Below are 26,892 nucleotides of genomic sequence, written 5' to 3'. Positions count from 1 at the left end.
TTAAACCAAACTGAAATTATTAAAAAAATATAAAAAATTGAAGGAGAATGGGATGGACTATAGGTCTACTATATGTATGCGTAGTAGTGTTGGTATAAAGTATTTCTACTGACAGTAGCTTGTGTGAATTTCTCTATTAATTCAGTTGATAACCTGAAAAATGTGCTACCTGTCCATCTCTCCCACAGTTTTCCGTACTTGTTTTATTTTTAGCAATGACTTAAAGGGACATTCCTGAGTTTGCTGCACTTTTAAAGATGTTATCGACTAACAGAAACTTTTTAATGATTGTAATTCCATATCAAATATAGTTTTCTGCATAAAATATTAGTGACTGTATATTAAACATGTTTCTGTTCATTATAATATTTGTACTAGGTTAAATTTCATCTTATTTCCTAAAATATTGTTTGTTTTTTGTACGTACAAAATTATTTGAAGACAAAACCCAGTTTGGGCATCTTACAAATATTAAGACGACTTGAAACACATTGAATATACAAACACTGATATTCTAAACAAGAAAATATATTTAATATGTAAGTTTATAATCATAGAAATAGTATATTAGTCGGAAACATCTTACAATGCAGCAAACTCAGGAATGTCCCTTTAACAATGTGTTGAGGGCATCGTTAAATAAAACATTTCTTAATTCAAATGCACTATAAAATAATAATAATATGCCAGTAGCTTAGCTGGTGCATCCAATCCAGTCAGCGGTCCAAAAGGCAGGTAAGCCCAAGTTAGCTGGTCGAGATTTCCATGGGACAGAAGTGCTGGGGGAGGGAGGCCTCCTAATGATCGATGTAAGGGAATTTAATGTCAAACACAGCACAGATTACACTGTTTTGATATACAGTTTTCTCCGACGGTAATAAAAGCATCATAACTGTCCGTCTTGCTCTTTTACTGTCAGAAACCTTGGGCTAGGAATCTTTTATATGTACTACCCCCACAGACAGGACAGCATTTACCATTGCCTTTGATATACCAGTCGCGGTATACTGGCTGGAACGTGAAATAAGCCGATGGGGCCATTCAGCCATATTGTCACGTCTTTCAATAGCTTGAAGACTATCAACCGGAGCAGACGATCTCTCCCCCTCTTAAACACCCAGACCCCCCCCCCCCCCCCGAAAAAAATAAAATAAAAATAAAAATAAATAAATAAAAAACACAACAAAGAAACAATCACCCCCTCCAACCCCCCCCCCCCCCCCCCCCCCCCCCCCCCAATATACAACAACACCTAACAAAGTGAGGGCTACTATTCAATATAACGCGCAATACACTAGGAATGACGGTACTTGATATCCTCGTACTTACCGGCTGGATAGAGTGAACAACACCTAACAAGGTGTGGGCTACTGTTCTATATAACGGGCAACACGCTAGGAATGACGGTACTTGATATTCTCGTACTTACCGGCTGGGTAGAGTGAACAACACCTAACAAGCTGAGGGCTACTGTTCTATATAACGGGCAACACGCTAGGAATGACGGTACTTGATATTCTCGTACTTACCGGCTGGGTAGAGTGAACAACACCTAACAAGGTGTGGGCTACTGTTCTATATAACGGGCAACACGCTAGGAATGACGGTACTTGATATTCTCGTACTTACCGGCTGGGTAGAGTGAACAACACCTAACAAGGTGAGGGCTACTGTTCTATATAACGGGCAACACGCTAGGAATGACGGTACTTGATATTCTCGTACTTACCGGCTGGGTAGAGTGAACAACACCTAACAAGGTGAGGGCTACTGTTCTATATAACGGGCAACACGCTAGGAATGACGGTACTTGATATCCTCGTACTTACCGGCTGGGTAGAGTGAACAACACCTAACAAGGTGTGGGCTACTGTTCTATATAACGGGCAACACGCTAGGAATGACGGTACTTGATATTCTCGTACTTACCGGCTGGGTAGAGTGAACAACACCTAACAAGGTGTGGGCTACTGTTTTATATAACGGGCAAAACGCTAGGAATGACGGTACTTGATATTCTCGTACTTACCGGCTGGGTAGAGTGAACAACACCTAACAAGGTGTGGGCTACTGTTCTATATAACGGGCAACACGCTAGGAATGACGGTACTTGATATTCTCGTACTTACCGGCTGGGTAGAGTGAACAACACCTAACAAGGTGAGGGCTACTGTTCTATATAACGGGCAACACGCTAGGAATGACGGTACTTGATATTCTCGTACTTACCGGCTGGGTAGAGTGAACAACACCTAACAAGGTGAGGGCTACTGTTCTATATAACGGGCAACACGCTAGGAATGACGGTACTTGATATTCTCGTACTTACCGGCTGGGTAGAGTGAACAACACCTAACAAGGTGAGGGCTACTGTTCTATATAACGGGCAACACGCTAGGAATGACGGTACTTGATATTCTCGTACTTACCGGCTGGGTAGAGTGAACAACACCTAACAAGGTGAGGGCTACTGTTCTATATAACGGGCAATATGCTAGGAATGACGGTACTTGTTATTCTCGTACTTACCGGCTGGGTAGAGTGAACAACACCTAACAAGGTGAGGGCTACTGTTCTATATAACGGGCAACACGCTAGGAATGACGGTACTTGATATTCTCGTACTTACCGGCTGGGTAGAGTGAACAACACCTAACAAGGTGTGGGCTACTGTTCTATATAACGGACAATACACTAGGAATGACGGTACTTGATATTCTCGTACTTACCGGCTGGGTAGAGTGAACAACACCTAACAAGGTGTGGGCTACTGTTCTATATAACGGGCAACACGCTAGGAATGACGGTACTTGATATTCTCGTACTTACCGGCTGGGTAGAGTGAACAACACCTAACAAGGTGTGGGCTACTGTTCTATATAACGGACAATACACTAGGAATGACGGTACTTGATATTCTCGTACTTACCGGCTGGGTAGAGTGAACAACACCTAACAAGGTGTGGGCTACTGTTCTATATAACGGACAATACACTAGGAATGACGGTACTTGCTATTCTCGTACTTACCGGCTGGGTAGAGTGAACAACACCTAACAAGGTGTGGGCTACTGTTCTATATAACGGACAATACACTAGGAATGACGGTACTTGATATTCTCGTACTTACCGGCTGGGTAGAGTGAACAACACCTAACAAGGTGTGGGCTACTGTTCTATATAACGGACAATACACTAGGAATGACGGTACTTGATATTCTCGTACTTACCGGCTGGGTAGAGTGAACAACACCTAACAAGGTGAGGGCTACTGTTCTATATAACGGGCAACACGCTAGGAATGACGGTACTTGATATTCTCGTACTTACCGGCTGGGTAGAGTGAACAACACCTAACAAGGTGTGGGCTACTGTTCTATATAACGGGCAATACGCTAGGAATAACGGTACTTGATATTCTCGTACTTACCGGCTGGCTAGAGTAAGCAGTTTGTCAACTATTTCATGACCAAACTGCATCTGCTCCTGCACCCCTTTAATAAAATAAGAATGGCCCTCGTGCGTGTAAACTCCTTTGAAGTCGACATTCTCCGCCTCGTGCGCCTCCTTAGCCAGGTGTATGGCCTCCTCGCTGTCACACAGAACACCAGCTGAAATTAAAAGAAAGGAAGGATTGTCAGTGGCGGAATCAGAAAATCTTGTCTTTAAAAAAAAAATTATTGTTGTTTTTGTTGGGGTTTTTTCCTTCTTTCTTTTTTTTTTTCTTTCTTTTTTTCTTGGGGGTGGTTGGGTGGGGACAATGACATTTGGCTGAAGGGCACCAACGTTCCCAAAGGGATTCTTCAGATTCTCCAACTGTTGCAAAATTTGGGGGTGGGTGGGCTGGGGGCCCGTCCTTAGATCCATAACTGATTGTTGAACTTTGAAACATGAAACTTGGAAACCTGTTTCAGTATAACCAGGCCATTAAACGACAGCGTATGAGGAATTATGCTACATGGCCTGACGAGTACTCTGTCGTTTGAGAGCTAGACGGACAATTGGATGGTTATGATCGCTCTCTCAGTCAGAGATTACTCTGTAGCGAAAACACGGAATGTTCGACTACCATCGGGTAGGCAAAGATTCTCACTCTAATACAACAATAACCCAATGTTTGATGTTAAATACCTTTACAGTGATCATTTTCCAGTTCGCTGATAAGAAATAATTTACTTATTAATTACTAGTACACACACTACGGGAAGAAACCCGTCAGCACGTTCGTATTCAACCAGAACATTGTTGAATGTATGGTGGACTTGATGTCCGTGTACGAAACATACAGTGAACGAGTCATACGCAATTCGTACACACATACCATTTCACACCGTGGAGGAAAAGTAAAAAGTTTGTTTTATTTAACGACGCCACTAGAGCACATTGATTTTTTATCATATCATCGGCTATTGGACGTCAAACATATGGACATTCTGACACTGTTTTTAAGAGGAAACCCGCTGTCGCCACATAGGCTACTCTTTTACGACAGGCAGCAAGGGATCTTTTATTTCGCTTCCCACAGGCAATATAGCACAAACCATGGCCTTTGTTGAACCAGTTATGGATCACTGGTCGGTGTAAGTGGTTTACACCTACCCACTGAGCACCGTGGAGGAAATCTAGTGAGCAAATTGTCAAAAAATTAATTTTGGCTGCGGACGAATTGTCTCGAGTCCAACACTGAAGAATTTAATACTGGTTGTCCAAATATTGATACAGTTGTCACTTATTTCTTAATCTAAATCTACAATATAATGCGCAATGCAGGCCCGTAGCCAGCATTTTGAGTGGGACGGTTCGACCAGATATTTGCCGGGGCCTTTTAGATATGAAATTGCTTGAGGACGCTTCGCGTCCTAACTTAAAATGAGGTTCCAGGGGCATGCCTCCCCGAAAATTTTTAAATCTCTGAAAGCCTAAAACGCGTTTTCCTGGCATCTGGAGCTTAAAAATTTACATTTTAAAACAACGATTTTCGACTATTTTGTAGATTGTATTTTTGTTATTAAAGGGACACGCCCTAGTTACGGTTAGTTGTTAACCATTACGGCGTTGTTTTTCGCTATTAAAACAAATTTTTTTTCACAAATAAAATTGCACTTTACTTACAGTTTATTATTTAGAATACACATTTCCATTCACCTGAAGTGCTTTTTGGTAATCCTGGTAATCCTGATGTTTGTAAAACCACGAAATACATTTTTATTTTTTTTAACAACAGACGTGCACTCGAGAAAAAACCATTAAGCAAGCGAGGTCCAATCTATTTTTAGAGCGAATCTTCCTGTGTAAACGTCACAGACGTTGGTATACCACGTGACCGTTATCATTTTTGGTTCGGTTTGTTTACTCGTGCACGGTTCGCGCAATCAACATCCGATTTGTTGTCGTTTGCTTGTTGTTCATTTGTGAGATTTTTCTTCACAGTTCGTGAACATTTTCAGTAACAATAAAGTTCAGACAAGTAAGTGTCTCAATACAAAACGTTACAAACCCTTAAAACCAATAATTTTGCTAAGTCTTACGATATCTGGAGAGGGGATACAACCAGGACAGAACAGTTGGAACATGTCCAGGAGAGGTGAAAAAAACGCACCCCAAGTCTGTGCGCACTCTGTCGTGACGTAGGCATTGTGCTTCGAGCGACATCTACCAGTGACATCAGAATACTAACTTTCAAAATTATTTCAAGCAATTGGGACATGGGGATTCCCATGGTATTTATCGATATAAAACCTGCTTTTTCACTCCATTTGATAAAAACGTGATCTAAGTGTGTTACAGGTTTGTAGATTAACCAAATTATAATTTATTTTCGCTGGATGGAACTAGGGTGTGCGGCTTTAAGGTTATTTAAAAAATGTTTTTTTCTAAAGATAATGAAAAATCTAGCATACAGCAGGAGTTAAAGGTATTGATCCGAGGTGTATGTTAAATATTTTTGGCAATTGCTTATTATAACCTTAGTGACAGAAAAGGTACGTGTACCTCAAAACTATGATCAGTTACTTTAATGATGAACATATTTATGGAAAACGAAACACGTAATGTTCATAAAAATTGTATCATCATCAATCACTGCCAACACATGCAACGCCTGTTAAGAGTACAGGTGTAGTCCTCAAACGTGTTCAGCAAAAGGTATTGCATAAAGTATTGCATCCCATTTTATTTTTGTCACTGATGCGTCATATCATCAAAATGGCATCTACATGTTGGCCATAAAACATTTTGAAATACTTGGAAATTACCTTCAAGAAAGTACGCAACATTTTCTAATTGGCCTTAATCCTACGGAACATTTGCAAATTCAACAGCACCGAAAACAACCCTCGCCCGCTACCGACCCTCGCCCGCTACCGACCCTCTCGCCCGCTACCGACCCTCGCCTGCTACCGACCCTCGCCTGCTACCGACCCTCGCCCGCTACCGACCCTCTCGCCTGCTACCGACCCTCGCCTGCTACCGACCCTCGCCCGCTACCGACCATGGTTGGGCTGCTTGTGCTCCCTTAGAAATGCCAGCATGGTGTCGGCCCGGGAAGTAGAAACTCCTATTCTGGGTAGTACCGGTAAGCCGAACAATAAATGTTCCAAAAAGTAGACCCCCTCTCCTATCCAATCCAAACCTTTTTCTGTCCTCTATGACATGCGTGTGCTACAACAGCTTGTTCTGAATGTGCACGTTAAAAACCGATGACCCGACCTGACCTGACCTGACCTAACCTAACAGAATTACTTTCTGTTGTTAACTTTTTATTTCTAACTTTGGTTGATAAATCAATGGATGGTCAACTGCTGTCATTGTCATGTGATTATCGAATGCTACGAGGTCATCATTATAGCAGAAAATACAATTAAACATGTTTACTACATTGTAGGTTCCTTTTTTATTTTTTATTTTTGACAGATTAGTTAGAAATTCTGAATCATGTACACTACTGCTTTGATTAGGGGATTGCTAAATGACGAAGACAAGCAAATATTGTTTTATGGGAGAGTTGCAAAAGTTACAGCCAACTATTTGTGCAATATTAAAAAAGAGAAAAAAAAGTGGACCTTCGCTTTTGTGGTAGGGTTCGGACGAACCCCCCCCCCCCCCCCCCCCCCCACACACCTAAATACGGGCCTACAATGTCGTTTCAACGATTACTGATCGTTCTGACTGCTTCTCCTCTTTTGATTTGTACTGCTGACCGCCTCCTTTGTTATTACCCGATGCCGCACTTCGCTAGGATCTTTTTGCATTCAGGCCCAGTCGACTACCGTACACATATCGAACTAAATATTGCGTACAAAGATGAATTCCATAAATACAATCGCAATGGAAATCGCCATCTCTGTTACTTTGTGGCTCTGTACACGGCAGTCGGGTATATAGCTCCGGCTAATAAGAGATGGCTATCTACAGAGCAGTATTTTTTTGTTTGTTATTTTTTGTTATTATTATTATTATTATATTCTTCCTTTTTTTTTGGAGGTGGGGGGGGGGGGGGGGGCAAAGCCCAATGTAAGGACACCACACCCTGTCAAAACGTCCCCGTGCCACGGGTTACATCAAGTAATTGTATAAAGTTAAAAATGTGTTTATTTAACGACACCACTTGGGCACATCGGCTACTGAATGTCAAACATTGGAATAGTTATAGTTAATTTTTTTGACGGAAAGTGAAAGCTGCAAGTGAAATTAATTATATCATTCATTCATTCATTCATTCATTCATTCATTCGTTTCTACTTACTTTTTCGTGCTTATATCCATTTACGTTTCAAGCACGGTGTCCATCACACACAAACGCTCACGCACGCGCATGCATAATCACACACACACACACACACACACACACACACACACACACACACACACACACACGTCTCAGTTATCTGGACTGTCTGTCCAGGTCAGTGGAATAGTGATTAGTTATTAGTGATTAATGAGAAAGAATTCGATATAGTGGCCTTACACCTACTCATTAAGTTGTTAAATTCGCTCTATATGGGAGCTGGTACAGGGGTTCGAATCTACCAGCCTTTGTATCCGATGGCTTAACCACCACACCACTGAGACCGGTAATTATAAAAAGAAAGGAAATGGTTTATTTAACGACGCATTCAACACATTTTATTTACGGTTATATGACGTCGGACATATGGTTACGCCTAAGGACCACACAGATATTGAGGGAGAAAACCCACTGTCGCCACTTCATGGGCTACTCTTTTCGATCAGCAGCAAGGGATCTTTTATATGCACCATCCCATAGACAGGATAGCACATACCACGTCCTTTGATGTACCAGTCGTGGTGCACTGGCTGGAGCGAGAAATAAATGATAATTATAGAATTATAAATTGTTTATTGTGAGTATCAATCACATCTTGCTCCCAGTATAGTTAATTTCAAGCCCTGTAACGAAGGTCAGCGGCTGGAAAACGCTAAACGAGTTTTAACGCACCTGCAGAGGAAATGGCGTTGGCTGGTGTCAGAGTCTCTAACATAGGGCGACAGTAATATCTCATTTCAATCAATATTCGTATTAGTCCGGGCTGGAAATAACACGTTGACTTGTCAGGAAGCAATAACCTGCATTTTGCAAATTAAACTGACCGTGGAGCCTCGCTCATTCCGTTCACTGTTTTAGTAAGGGCGGTTCCAGAATTTATAAACATTCCTAGGGGAGGCGGGAAGTATATGAGATTATGTGTGACACCGGGCATAAACAATTTTCGCTGCAATGTCGTTTTGTGGCAGATGAAATACTGGTTTTCGACTACCTATTCAATATGGAACATTCTGGGGGGGGGGGGGGGGGGGGGGGTACATGATTGTGTATATGGAGGGATCACAAAATTCTAAAACGGACAAGTCTGAGTTTTCCCGAAGGAGTCGAGCTCTCAAAGGAAGCGAGATTCCCTGAATATTTATAAAAAAAAACATTCTTACAGACGCGTTTTCAGGGTAATTAAACAAGGTCATTAAAAAGGGTACTTCAATCGCGCGCACGCGCGTTTGTGTGTGTGGTGCGTGTGTGTGTGTATGTGTGTGTGTGTGTGTGTGGGGGGGGGTGATGGGGTGGTGGTGTCACGGGACCCTGTGTGTGGTGCGTGTGTGTGTGTGTGTGTGTGTATGGGGGGGGGGGGGGGTGATGGGGTGGTGGTGTCACGCGACCCATGTGACACTCCTCTGGATCTGCCAATGATTCTAGACTAAAGCTTGGCACACACCTACTGATTAAGGCTGAGTCGACAGTGCGGTCGACGTTAATCGGTAAGTGTATGCAGAGCAAAGACCAGTTTTGTCGTCATTAGACATTTGCGTCAGTCAAGTCGTCGTTAATCGGTAGGTGTGTGCAGAGCAAAGACCAGTTTTATCGTCATTAGACAGTCGCGTCAGTCAAGTCGACGTTAATCGGTAGGTGTGTGCAGAGCAAAGACCAGTTTTCTCGTCATTAGACAGTCGCGTCAGTCGCGTCGACGTTAATCGGTAGGTGTGTGCAGAGCAAAGACCAGTTTTCTCGTCATTAGACAGTCGCGTCAGTCGCGTCGACGTTAATCGGTAGGTGTGTGCAGAGCAAAGACCAGTTTTGTCGTCATTAGACAGTCGCGTCAGTCACGTCGACGTTAATAGGTAGGTGTGTGTAGAGCAAATACCATTTTTGTCGTCATTAGACAGTCGCGTCAGTCAAGTCGACGTTAATCGGTAGGTGTGTGCAGAGCAAAGATCAGTTTTGTCGTCATTAGACAGTCGCGTCAGTCACGTCGACGTTAATCGGTAGGTGTGTGTGCAGAGCAAAGATCAGTTTTGTCGTCATTAGACAGTCGCGTCAGTCACGTCGACGTTAATCGGTAGGTGTGTGCAGAGTAAAGATCAGTTTTGTCGTCATTAGACAGTCGCGTCAGTCAAGTCGACGTTAATCAGTAAGTGTGCGCCAGGCATAAGACTACCCAATATTGTTGGATATATGTAGCGTGTGGTGGAACATTAACAAATTATGTGACAAAACAGACATGGGGTGGCAGTCTTCCTACAGGCAACGCAAGGGTGTCCCAGAGAGTGGCAGTCCTCCTGAATAGGAACCACCTGACAGCGATTGGTGGAAACAATCACAACCTGGCCAAAATACCCATTCAACTCTGCCTTGTGCAGAGATACGAATTTGATAATGATGACGGTTTTTTCGTGGATGTTTTTCTGCTCGGTCTGGCTGAACTCGTGGCTGTGGGTGTTGGTGTGGGTAATTTTCAGCATGCTTCCATCAGATAATTGTTGAAGCACGCCTGTCGTGGGCACAACATCTTGACTTCGCCAGAGAGTTCTGTCCATAACATGCGGCTGAACTCGGATCAGATTAGGATTATATTACAATCCTGGCAATTAACCATGGCAATCGGCAATGCCGTGGAGATTGCCGCGGTGTTTTCAATTTTCCGCGGCATTTATTTTGCCGTGGTACTTTCAATTTTCTGGCCCTTCCGTCCCGGACCCAGTCATTGGCTAAGTCAGAGATTGTGTCCGGAAGAGATGTGCTTGAACTTTAATTGCATATAGGCACGTTAATATGTTTTCTAGAACACCATGCGTTATTTCTGGCTACACATGGTTATTAACACATGCACGTATGTTAACAATTTCAAGACATACGACTGGCTGCTCCTAGGTGATGACCAGGTCACCAATGCGATACAATCAATGATGAAAATCGATTACACTGTGACGTATAGCTAACCTGACATTCATGTGTCTGTGATGCGTAAGTCAGCTACAAGTGCAACGGCTGTAATAGTGCATTAAAAGACACGCCTTTGTCATAGATTTATTCAACTAATATATTTTAGCTTTTGTGTATGATATATACACATGTGTGTATATATATATATATATATATATATATATATATATATATATAAATAGATAGATAGATAGATAGATAGATAGATAGATATAATTATATGCATGTATATTTTAATCAGCAGCCGCCATTGTATTGCATATATATGTTTGTAAACACCTCAATGTAACACCGTTTGGTGTTCTGAGTAAATACTTTTTAATAAAAAAAGATGTTAAAATTTGCTAAAAACCTGGCTTTTGAGGATATGTAAGAAATAGAATAATACATTCGTGTCCGTTAGATACCATTTATCTAACAATTCGTTGTTAAAAACGTATCAAACTCGCTTTCGCTCGTTAGATACATTTTAAAACAACTAGTTGTGAGAAAAATGGTAGGCTATCTAATGGCCGCGCATTTATATCCAATCCAATTCAATTTTCTATGTCACTTTTTTTAATTACAGTGTAATAATAATTTATTTTTTGTAATACTGACTCTCTTAAATATTAGCCACAAAACCGCCGTAAAAATGCCGTGGAGACTCTTTTTCCACTGCATATTTTTTTTTGCCGTGGCTATTTTTTAAATAGCCAAGCTAGGTTGTCTTAAATACTAAGTATTAAGGTTACTTTTAGACATATAATAATAAAGATTCGGAAGTACATGTATCTTATATATATTCTTAAATACAGTGTGCGACAAAACATTTCCTCCCGGCAATTACGTTGTTTGTTTTTAACCGGCCTCAGTGGCGTCGTGGTTAGGCCTTCGGTCTACAAGCTGGTAGGTACTGGGTTCGGATCCCAGTTGAGGCATGGGATTTTTAATCCAGATACCGACTCCAAATCCTGAGTGAGTGCTCCGCATGGCTCAATGGGTAGGTGTAAACCCCTTACACCGACCAGTGATCCATAACTGGTTCAACAAAGGCCATGGTTTGTGCTATCCTGGCTGTGGGAAGCGCAAATAAAAGATCCCATGCTGCCTGTCGTAAAAGAGTAGCCTATGTGGCGATAGCGGGTTTCCTCTAAAAAACAGTTTCAGAATGACAATATGTTTGACGTCCAATAGCCGATGATAAGATAAAAAAAAATCAATGTGCTCTAGTGGCGTCATTAAATAAAACAAACTACTTTTTTTTTCTTTTTTTTTTTCTCTCTCTAATTTTGTTTTCTGGGAGGTGGGTGTATAGAAAACAATTACCAATTACCTCGTGACCCCCCCCCCCCCCCCCCCCCCCCCGTGTAATCGATTCTAGGCGAGTGCTAAGTTCTCTGTGCAAGGGCTGATCATAGTTCTCGACTAACGTGCAAAGTGGAGACGTGGTCAGATCGATTCTGATGGCCATTTGTAATTTCTGTTCTCTAATCGAAACCAGTTGTAGCAAGGCCATATGCAGTCTTAAATAACGTGGGGGCGTGGGGGGTGGGGGTGGGGGTGGGGGTGGCGTGGGAGTGGGGGGAGTGGGGGGGGGACTGGGGTCAGTAAAATAGAATCAGAGTAATACACGGTCTTCATTTATCCAGCACGGCAACAAGTGTACGTCTATTACTTTTTCATTTGATTTTTTGTTCGTTCCAGCCATTGCACTCACGACTGGCATATCAAAGGCCGTGGTATGTGCTATCCTGTCTGTGGGATGGTGCATATAAAATATTTCTTGCTACTAATGGAATAAAATGTAGCAGGTTTCCTCTCTATGACTGTCAAAGTATATGTATATACCATATGTCTGACATCCAATAGCCGATGATAAAAAAAAAATCAATGTGTTCTAGTAGTGTCGTTAAAGAAAACATGTTTTTTTCAGGAATTATGAGTAACCCCTTCTTGTCACGCTATTAGATTCGACCTCCAATGCTAAACATATTAGTCCTTCATCCATTCATTCACTCATTTTTACTTATTTATTTACTATTATTTATTTTATTTTATTTATATATTTATTTATCTATGTATCTATATATGTATATGTTTCTATGTATGTATGTATGTTTCTGTATGTCTGTCTGTCTGGCTGTCTGTTTATCTATAATTCTGTGTGTCTGTGTGTGTGTGTGTCTGTCTGTCTGTCTGTCTGTCTGTCTGTCTATATCTATCTATCTATCTATCTATTTATTTATTTATTAAAGACGGGTTGCTAGCCTTTAATATTACACAAACATTTTGTTTATAGTGTATGGTGGTGGTGGTGGTGGTGGTGGTGGTGGTGGTAGTGGGGGTGATGGGTGCGGGATTAAGGTCCCTCGCCGCCCCCCTCTTGTCCACCCTGGTGTCGTCAAATATTGATACCGATTGACGCATCTGGTAGAAAATTGCTCAAACTGAATCAGTTCGCTTGAGTTTATCCAGACAGGAGGAAACGTCGCGCAATTGATTCTGTTGTTCCAAATCAATTCCCGCTTCCAATAATATTAACCTTATATAAAAATGTTTTAATATTGCTATAAACTGTGTATATATAGCAGTGCTGGAATAAGTCCTACTACTGGCAGTAGCTAGTGGGATTTCCCCATTAGTTAGCAGAGAGCTGGACTCTCATATTGAGAGTCGGTGGTTCGAATCCCCTCAGTGGAGGTTGATTTTTCTTTTACATTCCTAACTTTCAATTTATTTCTTATTTTTAAAAATCAAAGCATCAACTGGAAATAAAATAACAACAACACACCATTCCTTTGCTGATCATAACTCATGTAAAAGTTGTTCCGTCCCAAAAAGCTATAGGCCTATTTTTAGTCAGTGACCGAAAATATAGAAATTTATTCTAGTCATCGTATTGTGCCACTATATATATATATAAACTTCCTGAGTTGGTACAACATATTTCATTTCAATTTATTTCCGTGCATATATCCAATTAAGGTTCAAGCACGCTGTCCTGGGCATACACCTCAGCTATCTGAGTTAGTTGTTAGTGAGAGAGCGAGAGAGAAGAGGGTGTAGTGGTCTTACACCTATGCATTGAGTCGTTAAAACTCGCTCTGAGTGGGAGCCGGTACCAGGCTGTGAACCCTGTACCTACCAGCCTTATGTCTGATGGCTTAACCACATCACCGAGGCAGGTTGGTACAATGCGAGGTGTTGAGAAATGCGTTGTATTTCAGAAATCATGACTGCGTTCAACAACAACGAGCAGCGGCAACATTCGCGAACGATTTTATTGGTGGCCATTGTGTTTAACGTGATAGCGCGTTAAGCCTGGTCCGAGTTCAGGGACAGCGAACAGAAAAAACGTCCGCTAGACTAGTTTATGCACTTTTCGGTAAACCAAATGGCCATGTCGGAAACCAATCGAATAGTTGGAGAACGTTAGAAAAACGCTAGCTGGCTGAACTTGGGACAAGCTTTCGGTACTTTTAAAACTTTTAGTCTTGACTGAAGACTTTAATAGTCTGAGACTAACATTACGACAACGCCCTGAAATTTGCATGTGTCTGCCGTCATTAAAAATTTGAGTATAGACTCGATGGTTGCGTTGTAATTTCTCAAACTCCCGAATTACGACGGGTGCATTCATATTAAGAACAAATTGGTCGTAGGACTTGTATACGACGAGAATCGAGTTGTGAGAGCGCTCAGACTAGCAAATGGACAATCGTAAAAGTCGAGAGATCGGCGAGTTGGCCAAACTCTGTCGTGATAGTTGATAGTTTGACACTAGCATAAAGGTTTACAAGCACATGCTTGCGAACGTTTTTTTTTCCTGTCCTGTCTGTATAGTGTTTCATTTGTTTATTTTAAAAAAGTAGTGCCCTCCAATGCCGCCCCCCCCCCCCCCCCCGCCGCCGTAGGACTTTGATCAGGGTACGCCCCTGTTGATACAGTATCCAATGTAATAATCACGAACATCGCTGTAGTATAATATCTGATGACCCAGCTAATGAGATCAGTTTACAGATCTATACGGAGTGACAGCCATCGCTTCTCTGATTGGCTGTAATATGCGACGGTGATTATTAATTGTGTGAGGTCAGTGGTCTGTAACAATATGCCTTTAATCCGGGCGTTTGTTGCAAACCTAACCTGCCTCGGTGGTGTCATGGTTAAGCCATCGGACATAAGGCTGGTAGGTACTGGGTTCGCAGCCCGGTACCGGCTGCCACCCAGAGCGAGCTTTAACGACTTAATGGGTAGGACTACACCCTCTTCTCTCAAACTAACCAACTAATAACTAACCCACTGTCCTGGTCAGACAGCCGATGCGTGTGTGTGTGTGTGTGTGTGTGTGTGTGTGTGTGTGTGTGCCCAGGACAGCGTGCTTGAACCTTAATTGGATGAAAATAAGTTGAAGGAAGGTACAAACTGATTCCCTGCATGACACTGCGTTTAAATACCGTCTAGACATGCTATCTCTGTGCTGCATAATGTTTACTTCATGCCAAAATTATTTATTACTAATGTAAACATTATACTTTCAACGAGATACCTTTTAAATTTCAACGAAAAATTAAAAAGTTTGTTTTAACGACACCACTAGAGCACATTGATTTAATAATCATCGGCTATTGGATGTCAAACATCGGCTATTGGATGTCAAACATCGGCTATTGGATGTCAAACATTTGGTAATTATGACATATAGTCTTAGAGGCAGGAAATGTTTTATTTAATAACGCACTCAACACATTTTATTTACGGTTATATGGCGTCGGTCATATGGTAAAGGACCACACAGATATTGAGAAAGGAAACCAGCTGTCGCCACATCATGGGCTACTCTTTTCGATTAGCAGCAAGGGATCTTTTATATGCACCATCCCATAGACAGGATAGCACATACCATGGCCTTTGATGTACCAGTCTTGGTGCACTGATGGAACGAGAAATAGCCCAATGGGCCCACCGACGGGGATCGATCCCACGATTGGTAAGGGCTTAGAAGTACGTTGGACCCTTACCAGCAGCAGTGGGTTCTCTCACGTGACCATATTATTATACTCTTTTTTTTTTGGGGGGGGGGGGGGGGGGGAGGTGTTAGTCTTTATCAGGTAGGACAAAATTTAATTATTATTTTTGAACATTACCATTTAAATAGTAACTTTTCTATGACCACAATTAATATTTTTAAATAATGATTTGTTTTTTCCACAGCTAATACAGAGTTATCTCCCCTGAGACTCACTTCTCGCGTGCCCGGTGTCGACCTTGAGGAGGGCGGACCACTTTTTGCCGTCCTTGAGGGTGGCGTGTTTCAGACTCTGCACCCCGTGCTGACTGTCAAACAGCACGTGGAATTCGTTCAGTCTGTTAGCCAGTTTCTGACACCTGCAACAATCAAAGTTAAAACTGTGGTATGAAGGAAGGGTGGAAATATTTTATTTAACGACGTACTCAACACATTTTATTTACGGTTATATGGCGTCGGACATATGGTTAAGGACCACACATAGCTATTGAGAGAGACAGACCGACAAGATAGGAGAGATGGAGACACACACACACACACACACACACACACACACAGAGAGAGAGAGAGAGAGAGAGAGAGAGAGAGAGAGAGAGAGAGAGAGAGAGAGAGAGAGAGAGAGAGAGAGAGAGAGAGACAGAGACAGAGACAGAGACAGACAGACAGACAGAGTGAGACAGAGAGACGGAGAGAGAAATATTGAACTACATCTCACTCCCGATTTTGGCCATTATCCGGAAGTCCCCGATTTGGTACGATGGAACCCAGCAGGCCCGTAGCCAATGGGGGGGGGGGGGGGCGGGGGGGGGCATAAGAAACTCGGACGCTTCGCCCCACGCATGAGCATAAATGACCCCCCGCCCCCCTCTCAAAATCCTGGCTTCGGGCCTGCCCAGATCATGTAGTGCCGTCTGGTGAATGTTTACCCTCTGATCTTGGACTGGGTGATGGGAATAGCAAACAGGATGTCTTCAAATCCGCCGTCAGCGAAGAACGTCGCCTCGTCCAGCGTGGATACAACGATCTTCCGTCTGGTCCCACCCGTCTGTAACTCGCCGCCTTCTCTGTAAAGGAAAGGAAAGTTTTGGTCTAACCTGAGTACTCTTGACGACAAGAGAGTTATACGGACATTGAAGAGTTAGCAACGCTCTCTAACCGTCAGGGGTGGGGGTGGGGTGGGGTGGGGGTGGGGGGACGTAGCCCAGTGGTAAAGCGCTCGCTTGATGCGCGATCGGTTTGGGATCGATCCCCGTGGTTGTGCCCATTGGGATATTTCTCGTTCTAGTCGGTGAACCACGACTGGTATATCAATGTTTGTATGTACTATCCTGTCTGTGGGATGGAGCATATTAAAGATACCTTGCTAATAATGGAAAAAAATGTAGCGGGTTTCCTTTCTGCGTCTTTGTCAAAATGACCATAGATTTCACATCCAATAGCCGATGATTAATAAATCAATGTGCTCTAGTGATGTTGTTAAACAAAACAAAACGAAACAAAATAACCGGCAGAGACCAGTATATATGTATATAAATTCTGCGCAATCTTTGCCTACCAAACGGAAGTCAAAGATTCCTGCTCTGATACAACAACAAACCTATTATATGTCTGCCGTTAAATACCTTTTCATCGATCATTTTCGAGCTCCCTGATAAAAAATAATTAACGCATTAATGACTAATGCACACACTAAAAGAGGAAACCTGTCAGCAAATACGTATTTAACCGGAACATTATTGAACGGGGTTGCGCAGAATTTATATATTATATACTACTCAAAAGAATTTAAGGGTCAGACGATATTTTCGACATTATTTTCTGAATGTCAATTATATACTCTTCAAAAGAAGAAACGCAAAACCACATTGTCGAACATTTGGAGAATTGATTAATTATATTAGCTAGACCAAATAATGTCACGCATGGTATTGTTCCATTTTGACGAAAGTGGGTCTAAGCAAAGCAACCCATAAATGAATTAAAAGGCTCCAGCTGGGCAGGGTTGACACTGTCGACTCGTCCCAGTTCTAATGGCGAAAAAGGACATGCTTACATTTGCACGTGCTGTGCGAATTAGGGAACACCACTGCTTTGGCGTTGGCCAAAGCGAAAGGTCTGCTAAGGTACGTGGACCAGGTCAGTTCTGCCAGTGTGTGAGATGGCTGCCCATACACTTGCCACTTCCTGCACGCAGTTTGCACAAAGCGCCTTCATTTTCCACGCTTTGCACGTGTCGTCATTCCATGTTCCCAATGCTGAATTTCCGTATAATCGACGGTGGAGCTTGCGTTCGTGTACGGTGCACACTAGGCCAAATTCGACAATGGTACTGTGGAGGGGCAACTGACTATCGAAGATCGAGGAAGGGCTATTGCTTGGCTTCAGGATGGCAACACATACGCAAAGAAATGTTGCTCTGAGACTTGGTCGGCCAGATCAGTCAGAGTGTCAATGGTGTTTGCACGTGGCTGGCCGACTGTGTGGGCAACGGTAATGACCTTAGATTCAAGCAAATCGAATTCTGTTCGAAATCGTCCCTTTTGCGTTCGGAAGAAGACCCACGAAGCACTACAAATAGAGAACGACCGCTACATCACCAATATGGCTCTCGACTGTCAACGCACAAAAAGCGAAAGGTTGGTAAGTACTGCACGCGCTCATTTGATATACGTGACAATCTGCGGACTGCGACTGGAACTCGAGTGTTCTGATCAAACCAAGGGCTACGCAATAGTCTGAGAGCCAATAATCTACGCTGCTGTCGCCAGGCTGTTCGACCACCACTCCTACCACGTCACAGAACGGCCAGACGTCACCATACGGTGAGAGCCAACTAACGCTTCATCTGCGGTGGCAACGTGTTCAGTGGGGTCGAGTGATGTTCACTGATGAGTCCAGGTTTAGTCTCCAGTTCAACGACGGTCGGGTTCGTGTCTACAGACGTCATGGGGAGCGCTTCGCTGACGTTAACGTTAGACAACGTCACCGGTTCGGTGGTGGCAGCGTCATGGTGTGGGGCGGCATCTATATCCATCACAGGACCCCCCTCTATGTGGTGGATGGCAATCTGAATGGAATCCGCTATCTGAATGAGATTATCCGGCCGTTGGTTCTCCCAGGCCTTCAGCAGATTGGCGGCGGGGCAGTTCTGCAGGATGACAATCCCAGACCCCACTGCGCCAGGGTGGTAACGGACTTTCTCAGACAACAAGGTATCGCCAGGATGGATTGGCCAGCATATTCGCCTGACTTGGCCCCAATAGAGCACGCCTGGGACGAATTAGGCAGGAGAGTTCGGGATAACCATGCCCCTCCGGCCAACCTTCATGATCTGGGTCAACTTCTTATGGCAGAGTGGCAGGCCATTCCCCAAGAGTTCTTCAGACGTCTGATCAACAGCATGAGGCAACGATGTGTCGAGTGTATTCGCGCCAGGGGTGGATTCACACACTATTAAACGAATGTTCTAATGTGTAAAATCCATGTTTGACAACCTTCAACTTTGACAGCATGTCATGTGACTTTCTTGTATACAGTAACGTTTATTTGTGTTTTTTTGTAAATATGGAACAATAAATAAAAAAATTGGTGTAGTTTACATCATCAATCTAATACACTCTGAAACTTATTTGGTTATACATTTTTGACCCTTAAATTCTTTTGAGTAGTATATATATAGATTGGTCTCTGACGGTAAGAGAGCGTTGATAAAAAGAAAGAAATGTTTTATTTAACGACGCACTCGACACATTTTATTTACGGTTATATGGCGTCAGACATGGTTAAGGATCACACAGATTTTGAGAGGAAACCCGCTGTCGCCACTACATGGGCTACTCTTCCGATTAGCAGCAAGGGATCTTTTATTTGCGCTTCCCACAGGCAGGATAGCACAAACCATGGCCTTTGTTGAACCAGTTATGGATCACTGGTCGGTGCAAGTGGTTTACACCTACCCACTGAGCCTTGCGGAGCACTCACTCAGGGTTTGGAGTCGGTATCTGGATTAAAAATCCCATGCCTCGACTGGGATCCGAACCCAGTACCTACCAGCCTGTAGACCGATAGCCTGCCACAACGCCACCGAGGCCGGTTGAGAGCGTTGATAACTGTCCATCCAAATGTCTGTCTAACTTTCTTATCAGAGTAGGCTAATTTAGAGAGAGAGAGAGAGAGAGAGAGAGAGAGCGAGAGAGCGAGAGCGAGCGAGAGAGAGGGGAGGGAAGAAAGGAAGGAGGGAGAGAATTTCGTATTTTGATGTACGTGTTGTTTTTGTTGTTTGGTTTTTTTTAGTCTACGTTGCATACGTTTATCGCTATTCAACTTCCAAAAGTGGAAGAATAGATTGGCAAAACCCGATTATAGAAGAAAAAAAGACAATCGATTTATACCACCATTTTACATGTTCCGCCCACACATCTAAACAATGAAAGTGTTCCATCAAACCGGAAACAGTGTCTTGGCGACGTAAAACGCATTTCTACATAAAACAGAAAACAATAATCGTTTTCTACTGACATATAAACCCCATTGACATAGGCGCAATGGGTTTATCGGTGGTCATTAGGGGGTGGGGGTGAGGGGGTGGGGATGTGATGCAGAGAAATGTGTTGCATGCTCAAACAAAACACTGGCAATGTGACTCGTGTTCACTAGCCCTGTTCTGTTTTATGTGACAAGGTTGCACTATTCCAAACAGAATCCCAAAGGCAGCAATGTTAACGTATGCCGCTAAAATACTATATATCATACATTATATCAACTAAATTATGTCCCATTAAAATTAATACTACAACTCCTCTCATGGAAATTTTCATGGCGCATTTTTAATATAACCTATTTCTCGTTCCAGCCAGTGCACCACGACTGGTATATCAAAGGCCGTGGTATGTGTTATCCTGTCTGTGGGATGGTGCATATAAAAGATCCCTTGCTGCTAATCGAAAAAAGTAGTTCATGAAGTGGCGACAGCGGGTTTCCTCTCTCTATATCTGTGTGGTCATTAACCATATGTCCGACGCCATATAACCGTAATTAAAATGTGTTGAGTGCGTCGTTAATAAAAACATTTCCTTTTTAATTTAACGGGATGTTTTCACAATACCACTAGTTTCCCACGACAATATAGTACTTAGTTTTACAGGTACCTCATACAAGTTTCAATCACAAATCAAATTTGTTTTGTTTAACGACATCACTAGAGCACATTGATTTATTAATCATCGGCTATTGGATGTTAAACATTTGATAATATTGACGTATAGTCTTAGAGAGGAAACCCGCAAAGGATACTTTATATGCACCATCCCACAGACAGGATAGCACATACCACGACAATTTGGTCGTCGACAATTGCCAAAGTATTACACAACAAAAAAACCCCCAATAGAGGTGAGCGACAGCGATGTGCAGTAACAACGCTATCTGCAGTAACTACATTTAGCGGTGCACTTGCCGTCACTATCTGTTATAGGGTTCGACATCTGTAGTAGCTAAAAAAGGGACTTCGAACCGCCATCTGTTATGTTTACCGCTATCTGTTGTACAAGTCTATGTGGGACATCAAGCCGACAGGGGCGAGACGTAGCCCAGTCGTTAAGCGCTCGCTTGATGCGCGGTCGCTTTGGGATCGATCGCCGTCGGTGGGCCCATTGGGCTATTTCTCGCTCAAGCCAGTGCACCACGACTGGTACATCAAAGGCCGTGGTATGTGCTATCCTGTCTATGGGATGGTGCATATAAAAGATCCCTGGCTGCTAATCGAAAAGAATAGCCCATGAAGTGGCGAAAGCGGGTTTCCTCCCTCAATATATGTGTGGTCCTTAACCATATGTCCGACGCCATATAGCCGTAAATAAAATGGGTTGACTGAATGAATGAATGAACGTTTAACGACACCCCAGCACGAAAAATACATCGGCTATTGAGTGTCAAACTATGGCAAATGTAAACAAATAAAGTGATTTAAACAAAAAACACAGTGTAAAAAACTGTGCAAAAATACAAATATCACAGATAGATACTGACTTTTACTCCAAACTTCAATTTTGTGCTGTATTGGCCATTCTCAGAGAGAATGTTACACCCCTGCACCACGGTGAGGTTACAGCACGCGCAGAGGTAAAAAAAAATGTGTTGAGTGCGTCGTTAAATAAAACATTTTCTTGCTTCAAGCCTCCATGTTTTATTAGAAAGAAATGTTTTATTTAACGACGCACTCAACACATTTTATTTTACGGTTATATGGCGTCAGACATATGGTTAAGGACCACACAGATTTTGAGAGGAAACCCGCTGTCGCCACTTCATGGGCTACTCTTTCCGATTAGCAGCAAGGGATCTTTTATTTGCACTTCCCACAGGCAGGATAGCACAAACCATGGCCTTTGTTGAACCAGTTATGGATCACTGGTCGGTGCAAGTGGTTTACACCTACCCATTGAGCCTTGCGGAGCACTCACTCAGGGTTTGGAGTCGGTATCTGGATTAAAAATACTATGCCTCGACTGGGATCCGAACCCAGTACCTACCAGCTTGTAGACCGATGACCTAACCACAACGCCACCGAGGCCGGTCCCATGTTTTATTAGATAATCAGATAATTGCGGTAGGTAAGGTACCTAGACTACTATTACGTAACATGTTTTAACAGTTCTGTGGGGCGAATGTAAGATCGCTACATTAACAGCTGGGGTATGTGCCCAGGTTAACGTGCCTGAACCTTAAGTGGAAATAAGCACGGAAATAGCTTTCAAACAAGCAACATAATTTTTATAAGAACAGTGGGGGGGGGGGGGGGGGGGGAAGAGAGAGAACGTGTGTGTGTGTACATACTTATACATACATATATACACGCATATATTTACATACGAAATCATACATACATGCATACACACACAAACACGCGCGCGCGAATACACACACACACACACACACACACACACACACCACACACACACACACCAACTGATACACATATCGCGTTGAGCTGCAGAAATGCGATATTCCAGTCAACGAACAAAAGGCCCCAAAACGCTAACTGCAGTACTACAGATCGCGAGATATTATGTGCATCAATGCCACAACATTTAGTAATTTTTATAACAGATAGCGGCAGCAACTGCAATGCTAAATGTAGTCACTGCAGATCGGTGTCGCCCAAGAGGGCTGGAGGTGACTCAAGCTAGAAGCTTGGATGCGTACACTATCACACATTCTCAGATATCGTACCCTAGGTCATGTCTGTTGTATGTTATGCTCATTTCAAACTCAGAAGTTGCTTCATCTGGGTTACGACATGCTATGACCCCCAAGGGCTTTCGTAACCTTTTGTGGTAAACATAGGCAGCTACTTCCCGATATTGCGCATACCAATTAAAGAGACATTCCCGACTTTGCTGCATTGTAAGATGTTTCCGACTAATAAAATATTTCTACCATTACACTTACATATTAAATATATTTTCTTGCTTAGAATATCAGTGTCTGTATATTCAACGTGTTTCTGGTCATCTTAATATTTGTAAGAAGCCCAAATAATTTCGTACGTACGAAAAAATATATTTTAGGAAATAAAATGAAATTTAACCTCGTACAAATATTAGAACGATCAGAAACACGTTTGATATACAGACACTAATATTTTATGCAGAAAAATATATTTGATATGTAACTACAATCGTTAAACAGTCTCTGTTAGTCGATAACTTCTTTAAAAAATCAGCAAACTCAAGAATGTCCCTTTAAAATATCTGCTGGGCCACAAGTTATGGCTGTATATAGCTATAAATCATAAGAAGAGAAATAAAAACTATCCCGAGCACATCCATATCTACACGGAAGGCTCTACAAATCCAGATAACGGTAGGGTTGGCTTTGCAGTAGTCGAAGAAAAACTTTCCAGACATTCTAAAGTAGTTAAATACTCCAGACTGTCAGATAACTTATCAGTATACACAGCAGAACTGACAGCCATTCATGAAGCTCTCATTTGGATAAAAACTCAAAAATATAACTTCTCAGATAGTGTAAGCTCTATACAGTCACTTCAAACAAATACATCTACTAGGCCAGATATAATAGCAGCTATTCATAATGAACTTAACGAAATAAACCAACTTAAACTTAACGTAGTCTTCGAATGAGTCCCAGCTCACGTAGGAATAATTGGCAATGAAGTAGCAGACTATGGAGTCAAAACAGCACTATCAATCACTAACACAATTAAACCACTTCCATTAGGCATCAGCGAACTCATGTCCAAAGCTAGGAAACACTACATTAATAAATGGCAATAAAGCTGGGATCAAACACAAAATATTATAATATTAAACTAATAGTTAACTCTTTAAGACCTAAACATCCAATCTCTCAAATAGATAAAATCATCACTAAACTTAGAATAGGGAAATCAATGCAACTTAATAAATGCTCTTTCACAATAACCAATAAAGATCCTAACTGTGAGTGCGGCACCCCAGAAGATACGAAACACTATCTTCTGGACTGCACGCTGCACAACAATCACAGAAAAAACTATGCTTGAACCACTAACTAAAGCCAACCCTGCCCCCAAAATCACTCCTAACTCACTACTTAACCCAGATAAACATCATAAACAAGAAATATTTAAAGCCATATTCAACTTCGTTCAGTCCACCAAGCCTAAACTCTAAACACCATCACACAACTCGCCCCGCCGGCGTTCAACTGATACGGAGCAGCGACCCTACACCTTTATGCACTCCAACTCGGTCGATTGCCGGTGGGATGGGGAAAAGGTAGCACAATCAAGGGCTCCTGACACCCTAAAAATAATTTAGAAATGTCTTCATAAAACAAGACTAAAACAATCACTAGATAGTGCTCAATACCGCCCGCCTGTACGTCTTTCGGATGGAGGAGCGACCATAAGCACTCGACCTCGACTATGCACTCCAACCCGAAGGACCAACGGCGGGATAGTGGCAAGCAACATAAAACATCGATGCCAATTAAATTAAACTGTACTGTTAAACTCGTTCCACCTGTGACTCCCGGATGGAGGAGCGACCCTAAGCACTCGACCTCGACCATGCACTCCAAACCCGGGGAGAGAACGGTGAAATGGTTAACATAATACATATCTAGCCAAACGACGAACGACATGCAACACCCCTCGCCTGTACTTCCCTCGGATGGAGGAGCGACCCTAAGCACTCGACCGTGTCTATGCACTCCACCCCGGGGGACCAACGACGAGAGGTAAAAGCACGATATTATATCCGATAAACTTGTATATTTGTAGATATAAATGTTCTTTATTTCTTCTTCTTTTTTAGGAAATTATTGCGGCGGTTATCCCCTTAATTGGACACCGCAATACTGTAAATAAGCTTCTCGACTTTGCCTTTGCACTTGCACTTGCACCATGTACTACCAATTACAAGCTCTATTATAGCAATATAAGGTGAGTCACTTAGGGTTCCAGAAGAAGAGGCGGATAAGCAACCAGAAAACCAGATTACTAGACAACCAGATAGATAACAAATAAGCTCACTTATTAGACATCATTTAACTTCATATTATCAATAAGTGTGCAAACTTAGCTAAGAATTTAAAGGGGTGGGAAACAAAATTCAACTTAGTACATGTATACAGTTACTTACATACTATTCTTCCTACCGATAGTTGACTCCCTACTTAAACAGATGCATTGTTTCATTGGTAACCAAACTAAGTATGCTAAGCACTAGGCTTTTTAACCAATACTCACACTATAAGGGAAAAACCTTCAAATTAGATAGCTAGGCTAGTATAATTTAATGGCCCATCACGTACTATAATAAGGAGCTGGACAAAAGAATACCGGCTCCGAGTACACAATTGCACTGCACCCAGGGGAAGCTGGACAAAAGAATACCAGCCTATATTTTCCCACCCCCAAATACTTTCTGCTGGTGGTCAACTTGGCACTTGGTGACACTGAAGAGGAGGACGTCGCTAACTGCAAGAAGAAGAAGATTTGGAAAACCCCCGGAACGACAGCGCCTTGCCTACCGGTGTTTACACAATTAGACGAGTCTCCCCTGGGTTGTCATGCAACGACCAGAAGAGGTCAGGCCCTTTTTAAGGGCCCTATGGGCAACCTAGGGAGACACCACAGCATCATAGAGGTCTAAATAACGAGCTACTCTCGATTCACTAATGTCAAAACCTATATTAGCTCCGGAACTTTCTTTTTGACCGACCGTTCAAAATTGCGCCCAAATTCCTCAATCAAACTTGTGCACCTTTTCTCTTTTGGCATAATTTTTGCTCCATTCAAAATTCCATAGCACCATTACCCCCCCCCCCCCTCCGCCTGCTACTGACCACGGTCGGGCTGATGGTGCTCACTTGCACCTGCCAGTGCAGTCGGTCCTCCCCCCCCCCCCCACCTTTCCTGTCCAGGACGGCGTGCGCTACAACAGCTTGCTCTGAATTAGTACGTAAAGCCCTGTGACTTGACCTGACCTAAGACGAGAAAATGTTACATTGCGCAATGGTGTAAATATTTATAATTATGTCGGGGGGGGGGGGGGGGGGGGGGGGGGTCGGTCGGATCTTAGAGGATGTTGCAAGTTGGTTCGAAGTGGGAAAGCGCAAATAAAAGACCCCTTGCTGCTAATGAAAACATTCGACCGCTATCGACCCCGGTCAGGCAGCTTGTACTGTAATGTATTTGTCAAGCGTGGGCGTTCCCCTCTCCCACCCATCCCCTTACCCCTTTTCTGTTCTGGACGAAGTCGCCGGCGTAAGTCGACACCTGAGCCCATGACAGGCGTGCGCAATAACATGAACGTGCACGTTAAACCCTATGACCTGACCTGACCTGACCTGATGAAAACATGAGTGGGTTTCCACTAAAATTACGAGTAAACAAAATACCAAATGTTTGACATCCAAAAGCCGATGATTAATTAATTAATGTACTCAAGTGGTGTTGTTAAAAAAAACAAAATTTTAACTCCAACGTTAATAGTTCAGTGTTAAATTACAAACAGTGCACAAATTCAAGAATTGGCATTAGCGAATTACAAACAGTGCACAAATTCAAGAATTGGCATTAGCGAATTACAAACGGTGCACAAATTCAAGAATTGGCATTAGCGAATTACAAACGGTGCACA

At 42.7% G+C, this 26,892-nt stretch overlaps 1 protein-coding gene across 1 annotated transcript in view; it reads right to left on the bottom strand.

Annotated features, from left to right (window-relative positions):
• Positions 1-26,892, bottom strand: part of LOC121387850 (D-threo-3-hydroxyaspartate dehydratase-like) — a 72,533-nt gene that overhangs the window by 8,145 nt on the left and 37,496 nt on the right. Inside the window, exons 3-5 of the mRNA XM_041519080.1 lie at positions 16,669-16,806; positions 15,959-16,101; positions 3,430-3,610 (exon numbers count right to left, since the gene is read on the bottom strand). Coding sequence (XP_041375014.1) covers positions 3,430-3,610; positions 15,959-16,101; positions 16,669-16,806 — 462 coding nt within the window. The remainder of the gene's footprint in view (positions 1-3,429; positions 3,611-15,958; positions 16,102-16,668; positions 16,807-26,892) is intronic.

The sequence above is a fragment of the Gigantopelta aegis genome, chromosome 13 (genome assembly GCF_016097555.1).
Source record: "Gigantopelta aegis isolate Gae_Host chromosome 13, Gae_host_genome, whole genome shotgun sequence".
Lineage (NCBI taxonomy): Eukaryota > Metazoa > Mollusca > Gastropoda > Neomphalida > Peltospiridae > Gigantopelta > Gigantopelta aegis.
This window is presented reverse-complemented; position numbering and strand designations above follow the sequence as displayed.